Below are 18,931 nucleotides of genomic sequence, written 5' to 3' on the forward strand. Positions count from 1 at the left end.
AGAATATGCACCATCAGCCTACGTGCTGTACTCTTATCCCCACCCTTGGCCCTTTTTCTTCTCTTCTCCCAAACCTCCCACTCCTGTCTGCTTTTGCGCCTTCCCAGTTAGAACAGGTTTAACTGTCTCCAGGGCAGCATCCGCAGGGCGGCGAACCTGCACTCTCGCGTCCAGGGGCTCCCGCATCCGCGTGCTCGCAGGCAACCCCGGCGCCGCGCCGCGCTGATTCGCTGCCGCGGAGACTGCGGCGCCCGCGACGCGCCCGCCCCTCGCCGCGCGCACTGGCTGGTGCAGCCTCAGTCTGTCTGCAGCCGCGGCCACCGCGAGCAGCGCTGCAGCCGGGGCACCGACGCCTGAGTGCCCGCTCAGCGCCCCCGAGGACAGCACCGGCGAGTCCCCAAAGCCCGCACGATGCAGGCCACTGCCGATTCCACCAAGATGGACTGTGTGTGGAGCAACTGGAAAAGTCAGGGTATTCTCTTTATTTCAGTAGTGCATGCCTGCGGCGCACGGGAACCTCGGGACCCCGACTCGGCCATTGTGCATCATTTCACCTGTGGGACCTATGCATGCTTTATAACCAAGAGCTCCTGTTGGGGGGAGTAAACTTGTTATGTTAAAAATGAAAAGGATGGTGTTTGTTTGGTTTTTTCCCCCTATCTTTTTTTTAATCCCCCACCCCCACCCCATACCCCTTTGTTTTCTTGTTGTAATGCTAATATTTTAAATAATGCATCTTTTGCCTCCTTCTGGAGCTCTTTTGGGAATCGCTCATCATTTGTTTCATCTCTTCTCATTCCCGGAGTTAAAATGCTTACTTACTATTCCATGCATCCCAGTGCATGTAATTTCTGCCGAAAGGTTGAAATCTCCTGGTCGAAGCATTGACTGATAGGGCTCTAGTGCATCCTTTTAAGAGGGACACACCCATTTCAGGGTTGTTATTTGTGGTCTCACAAAGGAGACTGGAAATGCAGAATAGCTCTCGAAATCCTGAAAATATGATGGCGTAGACACATATTAGGGTGATTCACTTTGAAATATTCAGGGGTTTTTTGTCTGTCATTGGGGTAACCTGTAACTACTGTTTATTAATAATGAGTGTTAGTAGAACAAATGGAGGAAAATAAAAAACAGTGCCAGTTGCCCTCTGGTATAACAGATTTATTTTGAAACACTTCATGTTAGCACTGGGTGTGGCCACCCTACAGCCTCGCTTGGATTGCTTTTCAGCCATTTTTATTCAGCCTCATACTTCACACATCCATCTCTCCTTTGTTACATTAAGATTCTCTCCTTCACCTTGCTCAGTTTGAGATTACTGGGAGAAAGAGAGACCTTGGAAGAATGAATTATGTGTTGTAAACTTGGGTGTTTGTAATATGAAGTATCTTTTAATATTTAACAAATAACGATTCTGAAGAAGGCACGTTTGACTTAACCTGCAGGATTGCAGCATCCCTCAGGGGACCAAGAATACTCTGGTGAAGAAGCTGATTAAAAAAATTTAAAAACCTGGCATCTTCCCCTTGTAATGTTATATCACAGAATAGGATGCTTTTTCATCTTTAATGCCCTGTAGAGTTTTTCTTTGGTAAATTTTTTAGGGAAAGAAAAAGTAAACATAAGCCTCCGAATTAAGAACACATTTGCTCTGCCTTTTAATTGTTGGTTGAGTGGCAAAGACATTAAATACAGTAGTCTAGTTCAAATTTTCTGGGTGTATTGAAAATACAACTGTCAAAAGTAAATAAATGGACCTAGTACATTTAAAAGCTAGGAAATAAGAAATATATGAAAACTCAGGGTCATAATTTTAGAGAATGATGACAACTACACAAACTAGCATATGTTTTTTATAGGAGGCAGCTGTGAAAATTCTTGGTAAGATTTCATTCTTAAGTATTTAGACTCATCCAGTTTATTCTGTGTACACACTCAAGGAACATCTGTGGCTTGATAGAATACCAAGTTTAGTTGGACATAATCAAAGTTGGTTTTTAGACTATGCTTATGAGTTTCCTCTATTACCAAAAGTAAGTACCAAAAAAGGCATATTTTCTGTCTTATTTGTATAAAATATAAGACAATATTACATCACAATCCTATGTGTTTTGCCTCTGTTGACATTCTCACTGGGGGTTAAAGAAAACTCATGGACATTTATAATTGGAAAATAACACAAAATGCCGTAATTTATCCATTGAAGACAGTCATTCTCATTTCCAGTATACAGCTGCTTGTGAAGATTAATGCAAGATCACTGAGGGTCTTTTACACTCCGTGACCTTTGGTAGTCTTCAGAACCATTGATTTCCTTTTGTCAGATAGAACAAAGCCATTATCCTGAAAATTGACTAATAACTCGATGGGTGGGTTTATAGGCATAAAAGAGAAATCATAAGTAAATTATTCCTTTTTATTCCCACTAGAACTTTCATCTAAACTAAATGTACAATAAGATTTTTCTTTAGCATTTTCAGTGTATCTTCTTCACTTCCCTCATTATTAAAAACAGTTGTTCTTAATACTGGCTGCATATTAGTATCACCTGGGAAGCTTTAAAAAAACACAAAGATGCCTGGGTCCCACCCCTGGAGGTTCTGATTCAGTTGGGCCAAGCAGCAGTATTTTTCAGATGCTCCTCGAGTGAGTTTAATACCTAATCAGGGTTGAAGCCACTTGTATATAATAATTCTTAGCCCAGTCCATAGACTAGTAGAGCAAGGTCCAGTATACAAATGATGAAATGAGTGTGATCAAGGAGCAGCTGTGAACACAGTTAGATGTCAGTGTCACATTGTTGATAATATCCTCCAAAAGTATTAAGAGATGAAAATTTTCCTTAGAAAAGGGAATAAAGAAAGTGAGCTTCAGGTTTCCTTCATATTATGAAACATTTCATGGAAAAGTTACAGCCCATTGGATATGTCATTGTGATTCTACTGAAACTAATACATTGTGTCCTAAAAACTGTAGTACACATGCCAAAGTAATTTTATATTTATTTTACTAATATATATGATTTTAGCTATAGACAAGAATGTTTAAAGACAGACAAGTCCACACTATACTACATTACACAGTTTCTGTTTCCGATTTTTAAAAAATGATACGTGTAACCAGTTGGTTAATAAACCAAATAAACCATAGCCCAGTCTACTCAGTGAAGATGAAATGAGAATAAGACAATAACCTAATAAAACATGGCAATATACATGGCAATGTTACAGATTACTAATTATTATCATTAAACACTAACATTTATTGGGCACTTTTACTGAGTGCTTTACTAGAATCATTGCCTTTAATCTTCATGAATCCTATGACATGTAAGTTTTATTATTATCCCATTTTACAGGTGATGAGCTGAGACTTCTGCCACGGCATGCAGCTAGTAATGCCAGAGGCTGGATTCAAGCCCAGGCTGTCTGTTCCCAGAGCCCCCTAATTCTCACTGCTCTTCCATCTGCCTTCGAAGTTGATGGCTTCTTCCTCATGTGAATTATCTCTATGATGGTGATGGGGGGCTTACTAACCCCTCATATTTATGTAGTTTTCACTTTGCCAAAAGTCTTCTCATTTGAGATTTTCAGTTTACTCTTGAATAGCGTGAGGCTCAAAAAGTTTAAGTAACTCTCCTAAAATTTTTCAGGAAGTGGCAGACTGAGTAGTGAGAGGTAACTCTGGATCAGAATCCAGAACTCTTCCCATCTCAGTGCTCACTGCCTCTCTCCCTAATGCTGAGTTTCAGAAAGTGAACTCTCCTTTACCCCTTCTGGGATGTTTTCACACAGGTTATCACTTTAAGGACAAAGAAAAACTGAGTGGTTGAAGCAGTGATCTTGACCAGTTTACTCCACTGTTGTCATCATCACCATCACCATCAATTCATCATTAAAAATTCTCCATCAATATCCGTGTGCCAGTCCATTGTCCTAAACTCTTGTTACATATCTTAATCACATATCTTCCTGAGATTATTGTGTTACTTTCATTTTATAGAGGAGGAAACTGAGGATTTTAAGGCTAAGATGGCCAGTAATTTCCCATAGGACTTAACTGGGTCCCTAACAGAGTAGTCTGATCCCCAAATCTATACTTTTAACTTCTCTCCCATGCTACCCGAATCCAAATGGTACCGTGTCAGAGGAGCAAAATTTGACCAGAACCACTCATCCATATCATTTCACTTGTGCTCTAAAGATTGTTTTTTTCCAGATATCACTGTACTCAACGAGTTCTCCGGCAAGGACACTTAGCAAGGTAGAGGGTTGAGGCTAGTGGTCAGCTCCCACTTTACTGTATGTGGCAGCATTTTGTAGTAACAGTTTCCCTTGAATGTAAAATATTGAAAGGTGAAATACTTTCCCGAGAATATAATCTTAAATATTTCTTTTTTTTTTTTAAGAAAATAAAGTACTTTGAAAATGAAACACTCTTGAGGGTAGTCTGTTCTGAAGGGTGCTAGTTTGAATCGGCTAAGCCTCCCTGAATACACAGAAGACATGTCTGTTTTAGCCACAGGAATTCAAAGAAATGCTTGTATTTTGAAAATAGCATTTAATAAAGACAATTCTATACACAAAGGCAGACCAATCCCACCTTTTATCAAAAAAATGGCATTTTATTTGGATTCAATATTATTAGAATACTTGCACAAATATTATAGCATAAATAATTTCATTTACAAACTCCCTCTCTGCAGATTCTAATGAGATCTAATGCAAAAACTGACTTACCTGAGGATCTAGGGATTTTTTTTTAATGAAAGAAAACTCATTATACAGATAATACAACAAATGTAGATAGTTATTACTCCATTGAAAAATAAAACTCTCCTTTTTCATAAATTATTATCATTTTAAAGAGAATGAGGGAATATTTCAAAATTTTGGGAGAGAATAATAGCTTTATTGTTTTTCTAAAAATAATACATGTATTTTATGAAAATTTCCATTTCTGCAAAAACAGGTTCCAGTGAAAGCCACAAAACACCCAAAGTTCCACCACTTAGAGTTAATTCATGCTAGTATTTACTGAATATCTTCCAACATCTGTCTACCCTATAAAATGAATCTAGAAAGCCAAGTAGGGAACAAAAATAGCTTTTACAAAACAAAATTGTACATATCACAAAAGGAATTTGAAATTAATATAAGAAACTGACATGAAAGAATTGCTGAGCTTCAAATACATGTTTCTTTATGAGCTATCCAGTACTAAAATTAAGGAAAAGACTGTGATAAACATCAGTAGGTTGGAATCATTTTTTTGTTACATGTTTTGGTTTTAGACTGTACAGATGGACTCTCTGCAGTGTCTTTTTTTTTTTTTAAAGAAGATCCACCATGGGTGAGAAAAACTGACAAAACTGCCAATCTAAATCCACATCTTCAATCTGTGATTTTTCTCAGATTCCCATGAATTAATATTTCTTTCATTAAAAAATGATAATACTCCTGATACTCTACAACTAAACATTATGACTACTAGGTATCAGTATGGATTGTGGTTGAAAGGCTCCATCATAATCATAATCCTTCTTCCTCATTGTTTTTAAAAGATTTCTCTCTTTCCTTGCCTCCTTCCTTCCCCCTTTCTTCTTAAAGTATTTGGAATGATCTTTTTTACTCAATAGTTAATACATTCAGGAACAGAATCTGTGCAGTAATGGATCTATTTTAAATTCACTTAAAATAGAATTAAATTCTAAAATCCACTGTATCCAGCAAACAAAAGCTAACATGAGTATAGTTTCAGAAAATCACCTTTCCTTTTGGAAATAATTATTTCTACATCACCACCAAATTTCCCATGCTTCTTAACCTGATGTCCTAATTTGTGCGCATATTTGACCATGCATTAATACTTACATATTGTCACCTTTCCAATTCTTATGAAACTATACACAGCCATTAAAAGAAATATAACTGCCTTATAATTAAGCTCATAAATTGAAAGCTAAGAGTTTGACATTAATAATTCTTTAAAAGCCACCTTCTGCCTACATGACAGATAATAACAACTACATTAAAGTCTTGATAATCATAACTGTATTCTAAATTTATAGCATATATTTCAAATAATAAAATTGTCAGGAGTTTTAGAACTTAGAAGCATAGAGTTCTATTTCCCCAAATATGTTTGAGCTATAAAGTTAAATCTGAGCAATTGTCATATTGTTTCACAAGATAAAATCCTTAACGTTCTTTCTTACTTCTTTGTATTACCAAAGGGGGAAAATAATGCAAGCATTACTTATGAGTTCTTTGCCCAAACTGGTGTTAATTTTGAAGAAATGAAAAGTACAAATGTAATAGGTTTTAATGTTTAGAATTTATTGTAGTTCTACCCATTTCACAATAGGCATGCTTCAAATGTGGTCATATTTTATCTCCTGCCTTCAGAAACATTTCATCAAACTGCAGATCAAAACTAGTGGTAATAGGAGTCAGGAAGGACATAATATTTTATTGAACAGAACAAAGGTACAATGAGAGCATTCCTTTTCCTTGTCTTATATCTTTTTAGTTCAAGAAACATTTTAGCCATTACGATCTTTGTCAAAGTTTTAAAATATATTATTAAAAAAAAAAAAAAGAACCAACAGCAGTCTACCTCCATGGTTCTCTTCTATTCCAGTACAATGATGGATTTTAAGAAGTTGTGGCCTAGGTTTAAGATTTTGTGGCTAATTGTAACTGATGACAAACCAACCAGTGAACAGTTTTGCATTTTTATCCAGTCAGAAAGCTTATTAAAGAACGGAAAAGCACACAAAGACATTCATTATTCAATAGCTTGAGAATCTTGTGTGCCTCCCTAAACTACCATGTGCCCAAAGCCTGTCTTCCTCTCCATATGGCCATCTCTCCTTCAATCCCAAATGAGCCCATTTGCTGGAGGTTTAGCAGGAGGAGCTGACCATCCTGTCAAATACTGGGCCCTGCTGTTTCATTTCCCAGCCAGGCCGACTCTACCAAGGTGACTACGGGCCAACGCATCATTGTGTTAACTATGCAGCATGGAATCTGGTCCTAGTGGTTAGAACTAGCAAACAGGAATCACATTCAGCTGTTAAACCCAGGAAAGCAGTAAATCCTTCATGAGCGTAAAAGTAGTTTATGCCATCAGTCTAATCTGGAGGGTGGCCTTTAGAAGAATGTATTTGCTTTTGTCTCCCATAGAAGATTAAGTGCCACAGATTGTTGCCGACTGTGGCTTTGACAGTAAAATCCTTCAATTCCTGTAGTTCCACCAAAACTCATTTCGAGTAGAGGATCATCTGTGTGGGTTAAACGTTACGCTCTTTTACTGTCTTCATGGAGCACCAGGCTTAATGTATCTTCCCTTTTAAAACATCCACAGAATTATTTAAACATCTAGAAATAATGTTGGCATTTTTCTTTTGACAGTCATATTCGCTGCATTTTAAAAATGTGAAGAAAGGGCCTGGAAAGTGGATCACTGCGGGAGTCTTATCTGCAAAATTCCCTTCCAGCAGTTCCCCCTCTAGGCCCAGGGCTCCTGGATTACCTTTTAAAGTTTTACCTTTTGTAGGAGACTGTTTCATGGCAAATGAAACTCATGAATTAGTTCACTAGAAGATACCATCTTTGAAGGCCTCTATGTATGTATGTTTAACTATTTTACCCTGTTTCCATTATGTTTCTCTAGTGTAATGGCAAAACTGAGGGAATAAAGTAGGAAAAGTGACTACTGTTTCTTTAACTTTTTTGTAGTGACATTTGTTTGCCTGACAAAAATCAGAGTAATGAGCTTTTGTCACCGCTTTAGACACTGGGTTGTAAAGAACTGAGGTTTTTCTAGCTTTCTAATCCTTTTCGCAAGGTAGTTAATTATTGTAGTCAATTATTGGAAGCTTACTAAAAAGTAAATGAAAGTCAAAACAAACTTTATCAACAGTTCTTTTGTTGAAATGCTGATATTGTTTGTGAACAGGAATTTCACACATTTTCTGGCCTGGCCTTTTAAAAAGTAGTATTAACTTGTCACACAGCAAATGGTGCAGTACTGCCTGAAATCTTTTCTGGACCAAGATGAAATATAAATAAATATATTTAAGAATATATTACAACAATGCAGATAATTTTGCACAATTTATTGCCATTTTATATCATCCACATTTTGCCTTATAAATAAAATATGAATGGTTGCACCACTGTCTTTTCAGTTCATACATTTTTAATAAACTTTATGAATACTGGAGTCACTATTGGATCATATAATTCAATACATTTGAAATAGTGTCCCAACCCCCAAAATTTTGCACTGCAGCAAAGGATTGTCTTTCTAGAAATTTGACATACAGTTTTATTTCCATTTAGCTGTTAATTGAAACCTTGGATCACTTCTCCTATTTTATTTCTTGGTTGGACTGTGGAAATGAGGGTAGCACTGATTTCAGCATTTGAGATTAGGATTCTTCAAATCTGCTAAATCTGCCAGTGCACTCTCGACTGAATTAGTTCTAAGTTAGCTCCAGGCAGGCTTCAGTGTGTGCTCCCACCTGTGGTTTGGGGACTAAGATGAGTTCACCAAGCCCAGCCTATTTATCAGATTGATGGAACCTACTGATCTCTTATTTCATTGCATTGCTCCTTGGTTTTTAGCAAAGTAATTTAATTTTTATAATTGGCAAAGCAGTGCAATAGTTTACCTGTCCTAGTGAGTATGCTTGGTAAATGTGTGTTAAATTCTCACCCAGCCTTTTTGGGTTGAGGATATTGAAAGAAGAGACAAGCTATCTACATTTTGTTGTATCCAAAGGCTACTCGTGATAATTTGTTGCAGTTACAGAGTTACTTACATTTTTCTTACTTGGATTCTAAGGAAACTATTCAAATACCCATTTTTCTTGGTCAGGTACTATAAAGCTTCCTACGCAAGTTTACATCACTCTAAGCAAAATTAAAATGTGAAAAATTGGCATTTACACAGCAGCTTGGGAACACAAATTCCCTCTGATCACACTTCATCACTTCCTACCCTTCCCACTGAATCATCAGAGCCTCCGGCTGTTCGCTGGCACTCTGACCACACACAGCCATTGTCGCCCTCCCAGCCCATTGGTTCCCGGTGGTCTTCACTGCCTGTCATTCCCAGCCTGAGCCCAAGGTTCTTTACTTCAATTCTGTCTTCTTGGATCTTTGACTTGTCTAACAATGCTCCTTGTGCCAGTTCACAAACCTGGGTCAGGCAGTCCCACTGTCTACAGATCAGAACACCCAACCTCTAACTCTGTTGACTGGATCCATAGAGGTTCTTGAGTTTAACTAAACCCTCTTTACTTCCTGGCAGTTCTTTGAGACCTTACTGTATTTTTCTAGATCAGTGCTTTCCGATAGAAATGTGATGTGAGTCACATACGTAATTAAAATTTTTCTAGTAGCCACATTAAAAACTAAAATGAAACAGGGAAAATTAATTTTGACAATATGGTGTTTTTAATCCAGCATACCCAGAATATTAGCCTTTCAACAACAACAACAAAATCAGTATAAAAAGCATTGAGATACTTTTTACATCCTTTTTTTTTGTACTAAGTCTGAAATCTGACACATAGTCTACACTTGCAGCACGTTTTCATTGGGACTGGCCACATTTCAAGTGCTCAGTAGCTACCGTGACTCATCACTACCGTACTGAACAATGCAGGCCTGGACCTCCCCTACCCCTATCCTCTTTTCAAACCCTACCCCTTTCCTCTCACTCTCAGGAGGAATCGTGACTCATTTTTCAGGAAAGATTTGAGTAAGTCCACCTTGAGCCACTTTATATTGTTCCCTTTGCACCTCAACACATCTGTAACCAAGCCCATACTTTGATAAAATGTTCCTCCATCTTTACTCAGCCCTTCACTCTTCTCCCTTCTTTGAAAAGACAGAGCTGTGACTAGTCTTATCCATTCCCGCCTTCTCTGAGACTTTGCCCAATCAAGTATCTGCTCTTTCCAGGATCTTCACTCCTCCCTTTCCACCAACATTCCCAGGTTTGCTCAGCCTCAAGGGTTACTTGTTGCTATTACAACCCAAAATACCATTCTCTTTACCATCATCTTTATTACTGTGAACCTCCCACCATGGGCCCAACCCTTTACAATACAGCTTCCATCCTCACCTAACACCTAACACCGCTCTCTGCCCGGTTATGAGTGACTTCCCAGTCTCCAAAACCAGTAATCCTTTCTCAGGTCTCATTTTCCTCATCTACAGCATTCCACTCTGTAGCCTACCTCTCTCTTCTGTTAAGTTTCTTTCTTCTTGACTGCCATAACCAACACTATTGTTGGACCCTTTCTAATATACAGGCAGGACTCATTTTACAGCTTCACTCATTTCTTTGAGTCCTAAACTATGGTTTCATCCTCAATTGCATCCATTTAGTCTCTCCTGTCTTGGAGGTTTCCTCTGCTCTCATGGCTTCAATCATCATTTCCACTCACAACACACCCAAGTGTGAATATGCAGCCCTCTTAACTAAATGTCAGCCCTGAATTTCCAGTTCCCTACTTACACATCCATTATGAATATCATTGGGTTATGATATTACTGGCCATTTTAACTCAGAGCTACTGTAGCAAAGCCTATAAAAAGAAATCATTTTATTTCAAAGACTCTGAAAAATTAGTAAGTACTGTGTGTAATTGTCAGTCTCATTTCACTTGTAATCCCTATCCCATCTCTGCCCCAGGCTGTGTCAAAATGCCCTACTTTGATGTCATCACAGCAGAACCTAGAGGTATAAAAACAGGTGTCAGCTTTTTCCCAAATCAGTTCTCCCTCAGATTTCCTATTTTTGTCAGTGATGCTAATCACTCTGTCACCCAGCTTTGAAACCTTGCTTTCACCCTTAATTAGTTCTTTCTCCCACAGCTAATTAGTCACCATTCTTGTCAACTAATACTTCATAATATTTCCCTTTATCCACCCCATCTCCTTAACAAATTGTTCATTCACAAACCATTCCACATCCTCTTTCATCAATTCTAGGACTATCCCTTCCTTGAACTCAGCTTTGGCCACCTCTGACAACACAAGATACATTGACATTGATGCAGCATTTTTTTAAAATGAGTATCCAGTCTTCCCAGCTAGATCTTAAGTGCCTTAAGAACAGGAACAGAATTTTATGATCTCTTCATTCCTGTGCTTACCAAATAAAGAGATGACCAATGACTGTTTACTGTTGATAATGACTTGATTTCCCTGAAAGAAAAAAATTCACTATAAATTTTCTAGCTCTGAAAGGGATAAATCCAGATTTAAATACAATCAGGTTGCCCCCAAATTAATTCTGCATACTCTGGGAATCATTTAACATCTAACCACATAATGTGAGAGAGGCAACTGTTTTATTTTGGAAAAAAAACATTGAACTTAGGATTTGATCTTGCTTATTTAATTAACTAGTCGATATATAAGTTTCTTAACTTCTAGTTTCCTTGCCTGTTATACACATGTCTAATGGAGTTTATTGTGAGATTTAAGTGAAATAACACCTGAAAGTACTTTGAGCATTTCAGAATCTGTGTAGAGAATCATGTCACAGACTACCTAGAATCTACATCTCATTGATGTTTTAAGATAAAACTTTTGTTAACCTCTAGCAATTTTTAGCATGTTGATTAAAGACCTGTAACAAACTAATGTTATTTAGTTAACTGTTATTGTTCTCTGCCCAAAGCTTCTTCAAGTAAAGCCCCTACCTGGTACCTATCATTCTCAGGCTGTTTGAACAGAGGTATGGAGATTCAAAAGGCTTTTCTAGAGGCCATACCATTTTTAACGGGTGTTAATGCAATTCGTTAAGTGGGGATTCACTTGAAAATAGGAGATTTTATCTCCTCTTTGCCTGAAAACTACCTGCAGGGTCTCCCGTGCCCCTTCACTTCATCTCAGGGGTGGGTAAGACTGCTATCCCTAGCCCTGAGGAGTAACCCCCTTTAGCACAGATCATTCCGTCTTTTGTTGTTAATGACTAGCTAATCTTTAATGTATTATCCCCTTCTGGGTCTTTGGATCTTTCATTAAAAAAGACGACCAAAAAAAGTGGAATTCATTCTGATAGTGGAATGTCAGTGTGACTGGTGATTGGGGCTGGGAGAAGAGAGAAGCTTTGGAGTAGCAGTGCTTTTCCTTTGGTCTTGGAAGCCTACTTTAAGAACTAGTACCACTCAAAAGAGAGAAAAATCTCTGTTTCACCCCAACACTATGATCCTCTCTGCTGTTTCCTGCATTGTAGAAGTGTTGTAGAAGAAAGGAAACAAAAATTTCCCCAACAGAATAGCTGACTACTGTAATCTTTGTGAGTTAATGTCATTGGTGGGCCAGGTAGTGGTGGGTGGGGAGTAGGTGGGAATGAATGACAGGTCAGCTCAAAAGTAAATTCTCTCTGCAGCTTCGGATTGCTGGGGCATCCTCAGCCTGTTATAAAAGATCCCCCCTCCTACTTGAAGCCCCTAATTTACTCTCCAGCCAGCCTGAGAAAGTCTGCTGCTGAGGGTTAATGCTCTACTCCACAACATTCCTAACATTCCTTGTGTCCTCTTAACAGTTTCAGATTGCCATTAGGCTTTGTGACCTTTTCAGTGCTGTTCTCTCAGCTAGTTACCTACCTGAGTGTGATGGGAGAAGTTCCCTGCTCTCTTCAACCTAGTCACCCCAGTTTTCCTTTGAGACTGGCATCTAATTCTTAAACCAGGTGCCTCCAGGTACACTGCATATGAAGCTGGTAGTGTAAAGAACTGCCAGTCTCATTTTGTCATGAGATGGGAATGTTGTGTCATATTTTCTCTTTCTGAAGATTTACTGACACAGCATTCTATAAAAACAATTTGTCAGACACATGCACCCCAGTGTTCATAGCAACACTGTTTACAATAGCCAAGACATGGAAACAACCTAAAAGTCCATTGGCAGATGACTGGATAAAGAAGTTGTGGTATATTTATATAATGGAATACTACTCAGTCATAAAAAAGAATAAAATAATGCCATGTGCAGCAACATGGATGGCCCTGGAGAATGTCATTCTATGTGAAGTAAGACAGAAAGAGAAAGAAAAATACTATATGATATCACTCATATGTGGAATCTAAAAAGAAAAAAAAAGACAAATGAACTTACGTATAAGCAGAAATAAACTCACAGACTTAGTAAACAAACCAAGGGGGAAGAGGGTGGGAAGGGATAAATTGGGAATTTGAGATTTGCAGATACTTACTGGTATATATAAAATAGATAAACAAGTTTATACTGTATAGTATAGGGAACTATATTCAATATCTTGTAGTAGCTTATGGTGAAAAAGAATATGAAAGCAAATATATATATATTAATGTATGACTGAAACATTGTGCTATACACCAGAAATTGACACAACATTGTAAACTGACTATACTTCAATTTTAAAAAATTTGTCATTGCAATATGCATAGACCTTGAGAGCCTTATGCTAAATGAGATGAATCAGACAGAGGAAGATAAATACCGTATGATCTCATTTATATGTGAAATGTAAAAAAGTTGAACTCATAGGAACAGAGTAGAATGATGGTTACCAGGGTTAGGGTGTGGGGGAACTAGGAAGATGGTGGTCAAAGGGTACACACTTGCAACTAGCAGACAAATAAGTCCTGGAGTACAGCAAGGTAAATATAGTCAACAGTACTGTATTATATATTTCAAAGTTGTGAAGAGACTTGATCTTAAATGGCCTCACCATGAAAAAGAAATGATAATTATGTGATGTGATAGAGGAGTTAGCTTATGCTATGGTGGTAATCACATTGAGATATATATATATATATATATATCTCCAGTCAGCATGTTGTACACCTTAAACTTACACAATATTATATGTCAATTATATCTTCAAAAAATCATTTGTTACTTGCCCAGTTGGAGAATACATTTGCATACATTCTTCAGCAAGTCTTCTGTGCTTTTTTTCATAATCTGGTGACTGGAATATTCAAAATATTTCCATTTTATATCATATTTGAAGCATCATGGCCTTATTCTTTTGAACTTCACTTTTTGTTTCTAAGTTGAAAGAGGGAAATAACTGAGTGATAGATGTGATGTATATTTTGAAACTTGTATTCCAGATTTTTAAGTCACAGAATGTAAGTGAACAAATCATACGGTACAAAATGGTTTAATCCAAATGTCACTTCCAGGGTTTCTAGAGACAGCTACTAATCTTTCAGTTTTACTCAATTTGGAGGCAGGCCATATCTTTATTCACAAGCCTGTGGTGTTGGCTGGGGTCTCCTGTACCTGCTGCCATGCTCCTAAAGGCTCCACTTCTCCAGAACGTCTGCTTCATTGTTGCTGCCCCTTCTCAGCAGCAGGGACATGTACATGACTGATAGACACATCTACAGGCCACCATGGAGACACTGAACTGTCAGCAGGGCATCAGGATATATGGGATCAATGCCAACCAAAAGAAGAAAATAGGTACTTAGCTTTTTCAGTTTTGTTTCAGAGCCACATAGTTTGGGCCACTGTGCAGATGACATAGCCCACTGAGATTTGCTCATGGAGATGTGGCCACTGGATACTCAACAGCCTTTCCTTTATCTGTGAATTTATGGATTATCCTCTGTAATGGGAAAGATTCTTCCAACACATAATGGAATGGCAGTAAGTGCCCTGGGAATAGCCCTGTGTCTACTCACTTGTGTTTAGGAATCCAGAAGCTGGTGAGTAGCAACCGTGGCTTTACAGAATGAGCTGCAGCAGCTCCCCGAGCAGCCCCGCCGGAGTTAAGCGGTGTGTCTGTGTGTGTGTCTCCTCCCTGCAGCTATCGACCTGCTGTACTGGAGGGACATCAAACAGACGGGGATCGTGTTTGGGAGCTTCCTGCTGCTGCTTTTCTCTCTGACCCAGTTCAGCGTGGTGAGCGTCGTGGCCTACCTGGCCCTCGCTGCACTCTCGGCCACCATCAGTTTCCGCATCTACAAGTCTGTTTTACAAGCTGTGCAGAAAACCGACGAGGGCCACCCTTTCAAGTGAGTGCTCCCCCCAGACCAGCCCTTGCCCGCCTCTCACGTGGTTCTCTCAGCTGCCTCTGTTTCAGTTCCTGCGCATATTGGATCATGCTTCTCTGACACCTAACAGGCCTCGTGGAGTCTCCTTTAGAGCTTTCTTTTTTAATATCTAATATTTCTGGTAAATTTCTAAAACAAACTCAGTTATCCCTATTCTGTAACTTGTTGCTTTACTGAGCTTTTACATTTTGATTACCACTAAATATTAAATATTTAACTTTAATATTAATTTCTATAATTTCTATAATATAGATTATTTTCTTGTGTGTGAATTTATGAAATGTTAAAACATTATATTTAATATTAGTTTTATATTTAATTATTACTAATAGTAATCATAATCCATTATATGTATAAAATGTTTTATAATTTAAGTAATATTTCAACAATTACTACTCCCAATTCTGTGTAGAAGGCAGAACATTATAATCCCTATTGACAGGTGGAAAAACTGAGGTTCTAAGAAGTAAATTTGAGTAGCCCAAAGTCATATGGTAGTAAATAGCACAAAGGCAGGACTAGGCTGTTTGGATTTTTACTTCTGTGCTCCTTCTGGAAGTTTAATATCAAAGGCAACCTTCTGAGAGATGCAAGGTTCACGAACAGTCTTATGCACCCTCTTCTGTATTTTTATACAGGGGAAATCTGATGAGAATGAACGCTGAAGAGGAGTTCTTTCTTTTTAAAAGGCAGTACGTTAAGAAGATGTATGAAACGTGGCAGAGGGAGATACTAGCACTGCCAGCTGCATGCTACCCAGCATACTCCTGAGTCTAGCTTGTGACCCCCGGGTATCTTAGCACTGATTGTCAGAGTCACCCCTTCACCCGGTGCTGGCCCCAGAGTGCAGGCCTCACTACAGGAATCGTCACCTCCTGTCACTCAGGGATATTTCTGTGTCCTGGGCGAGACTTGTAGTTGCTGCTGCATATAGTCTCTGAGCCAGCCCCAGTAATTCGCTGGCGATGTCTCTGAATCCTCCCAAGCTCACGCTCACTGGTTAGCTGAATCAAGGCCTCGGGACACCAGGCTCTGAAAAAAGAGGGAAGTGACTCTGGTGTTCGTTATGAGGGCTGGTGGACAAGAGGGAAAAGGCTGTGTATCAGACCTCCCTTCCCAGCCTCTGGTTCTTGGCCTTAGTCAAGGCCAACAACTGTGTCAGACACAGTTACAGTTTGATCATTCTTGCCCTTGGGATATATTTGGCCTTTTGCTAATGCAGAGTTAATGGGTCTTCCGGGCTATAACTTGGCAGCACAAGTCCCATCCCAAAGATTGGAAGAGCAGAGAAGTGGAATGTCATCTTGCCAGGGTGAATACCACACCTGCTTCAGTGACCCTAGCCCATGACCAGTATCCACACCTCTAGAGTCTGCCCTGCCCCAGCCTCTGCCCTCAGCCATCCAAGAGAGGCTGGTTTCTCCCACGTTCTTGGACCCAAGGCTGTCAAGTTATACTGAAGACTTAACTCTCATTTGGCTTGTCTTCTTCTGTAACTACCCAGTTGTAAGACCAAGAGTCTAATTACAATTAGCTCAACTACTTTTATCTTCCATTAGGAGACAAATTTAAAATGTAAAACTTTCCTTTGGCTGAATTGTTTTTATCAGTAAAAGAAATATCTAAGAGTACATTTTGATTCAAAACATACCATCTAGGCAAATCAGTATTTTTCCATTGTTTTTCTAAAAAGCCAAACATTTAAACATAAACTCCCTAAAACTCAAGCCAAATTCACTTTACTCTTTTCCTGTCAATTCTGAGAGTTAAGTGAGCTCTGTAAGTAGTCTAGAAATATCCTCTAAGTAGACAACATGGCAGAGGGAGGGAAGAAAAGAGAGAGGATGGCCTCTTGGAGGAGGGAGAGCAAAACAGGAGGATAGATTGGTTTCTATATATTTGAGGAGCCTGGTTTATCTACTCAAGAGTTCATTTAACCATTTAAACAAATGGAAACTAGAATTGCCACTCTTACTAGAACCAGCTAGCATTTTAATATGGCCCAGGTCACTTAGGTTTTCAGAGTTCTCTAGAAAACCCTGAAAGTACTTTCCAGAATTTAAACATGAAATCTTAGAGTTTTGATGACAAATAATAATTGGCAGCTAGGATTTTCAGATGTCTCAGTTATTTAAAAAGACAGTTCATCTTCATGCAGCCAACAAGAAATGAGGACTTTCACAATTGCCTGGTGGGCCAGAAGTATACAGAGAATTCAGCAAATGAGCTGATCTTGGACTGACTTTTCTCTGCTCCCAGCCAGTTGCTCTGAATTATCAGCTCACACTGTAATGCTGCCTATGGGAGACAGAAGCAGTCACAGCGTCCCACTGAAGGGCCATGACTCCCATGTTCCCCAGTGTACTGGCTGCATGTGTGTGTGGTGCCCTGCAGCCTTCTGGCTGGTATAAATCCTTCAGGATGACCTGGCTGTCATCCTCAGAGTTGGAAAAGGAAAACTTTTAGCTGTTTCATAATTCCCTCTGATGGAGTTCTCTGTGGGGATGTTTTGTCGACAGGGCCTACTTGGAGCTCGAGATCACCCTGTCTCAGGAGCAGATTCAGAAGTACACAGACTGCCTGCAATTCTATGTGAACAACACACTTAAAGAACTGAGGAGGCTTTTTCTCGTTCAGGACCTGGTGGATTCCTTAAAAGTACGATTGCTTAAACCATTCCATTTGACAGTCTTGAGTTTTTTTCCCTAAAGGTACAATGTTATAAACTACCACATGGTGAAGAATTAAAAAACAAACAAACAAACAAAAAACTAATGCTAATTATATTCTAGAGTCAGGAAACCTTCAGCTGTACAGTACCATGGAGCTTTTCCAGTCTAATCCCCTCATTTTACAGATAATGGAACTATGGCTCAGAGAGGTTGAGACACTTGCCTGAGATTGCGCAGTGAGTCACTGACAGAGTTGAGATCAATCCCAGGTCACACAGCTTCTAGTTCTATACTTCTTACAACACATCAGGTTGTTTCTCCTTACCATTTTCAATTCCTCAGTCAGTTTCCTAAAATTAATTTTAAAATAAAAATCTAGGGAATGTGAAAAATATATATACTTTTTCTTGGAAAGAAATGCCAGACTCTCCATAAGGACAAGACATGTGGGCTGTGCAGTGGAGCCCCCAAAGGGTAGAGGACCTTGGGCATCTGGGTGTTATTCCTGGTGCTCTCACTGAATTCACCAGGATTCTGGGACCAAGCTGCTATGAGTGCCCTGTGGTTTACATGTAAAACCAAAGTCATCAGTCATGATTCAGCAGGCCATGAGCAGAGGTGTGGGAAGTCCAGGCAAGGTTGTCGTGAGTTCCTCGTTCTCCCGGAGTACTTTGTACACATAGGGCAGGTGGATGTACCACGGGTTGCTCTGTAACTGAGGAAGAAAGAGCAGAAAGAAAGTGATGAGACCTTGACCCTCAAGCTGCTTTACTTGTAATAATATCTTGGCGAGTAATAACTAGAGGAGACAGCAGGGAGATTACAATTACTTATCTTAGGGCTCTTAAGGTGACATTTCTGTTTATATTTGTAGTGTAAAAATTGTGGGCCAGAATGGGGATCAACAAACTTTATCTGTAAAGGGCTGTATAGTAGGTATTTTAGGCTTTGCAGGCTATGTGGTCCGTGTTGTGGCTACTCAGTTCTGCCATTATAGCAGGAAAGCAGCCAAAGACATTACATAAATGAATGACGGTGGCTGTGGGCTAGTAAAACATTGTTCATGAACACTGAAAATTTAATTTTATTATTTTCTCATATCACAAAATGTTATTCTTGTTTTGATTTTAATTGACCATTTCAAAATCCATTTTTAACTCATGGGCTGTACAAAAAG

At 39.0% G+C, this 18,931-nt stretch overlaps 1 protein-coding gene across 3 annotated transcripts in view; it reads left to right on the forward strand.

The window, feature by feature from the left end:
• Positions 1-18,931, forward strand: part of RTN1 (reticulon 1) — a 207,958-nt gene that overhangs the window by 179,994 nt on the left and 9,033 nt on the right. For 2 of the 3 annotated variants that reach the window (XM_074365450.1, XM_074365449.1), the window contains 2 exons: positions 14,836-15,043; positions 17,602-17,740. In XM_074365450.1, coding sequence (XP_074221551.1) covers positions 14,836-15,043; positions 17,602-17,740 — 347 coding nt within the window. Of the gene's footprint in view, positions 1-284; positions 473-14,835; positions 15,044-17,601; positions 17,741-18,931 lie in introns of those variants that run through there. The other variant, XM_010962224.3, reaches the window with a different exon arrangement.

Source organism: Camelus bactrianus, chromosome 6, assembly GCF_048773025.1.
Source record: "Camelus bactrianus isolate YW-2024 breed Bactrian camel chromosome 6, ASM4877302v1, whole genome shotgun sequence".
Taxonomy (NCBI): domain Eukaryota; kingdom Metazoa; phylum Chordata; class Mammalia; order Artiodactyla; family Camelidae; genus Camelus; species Camelus bactrianus.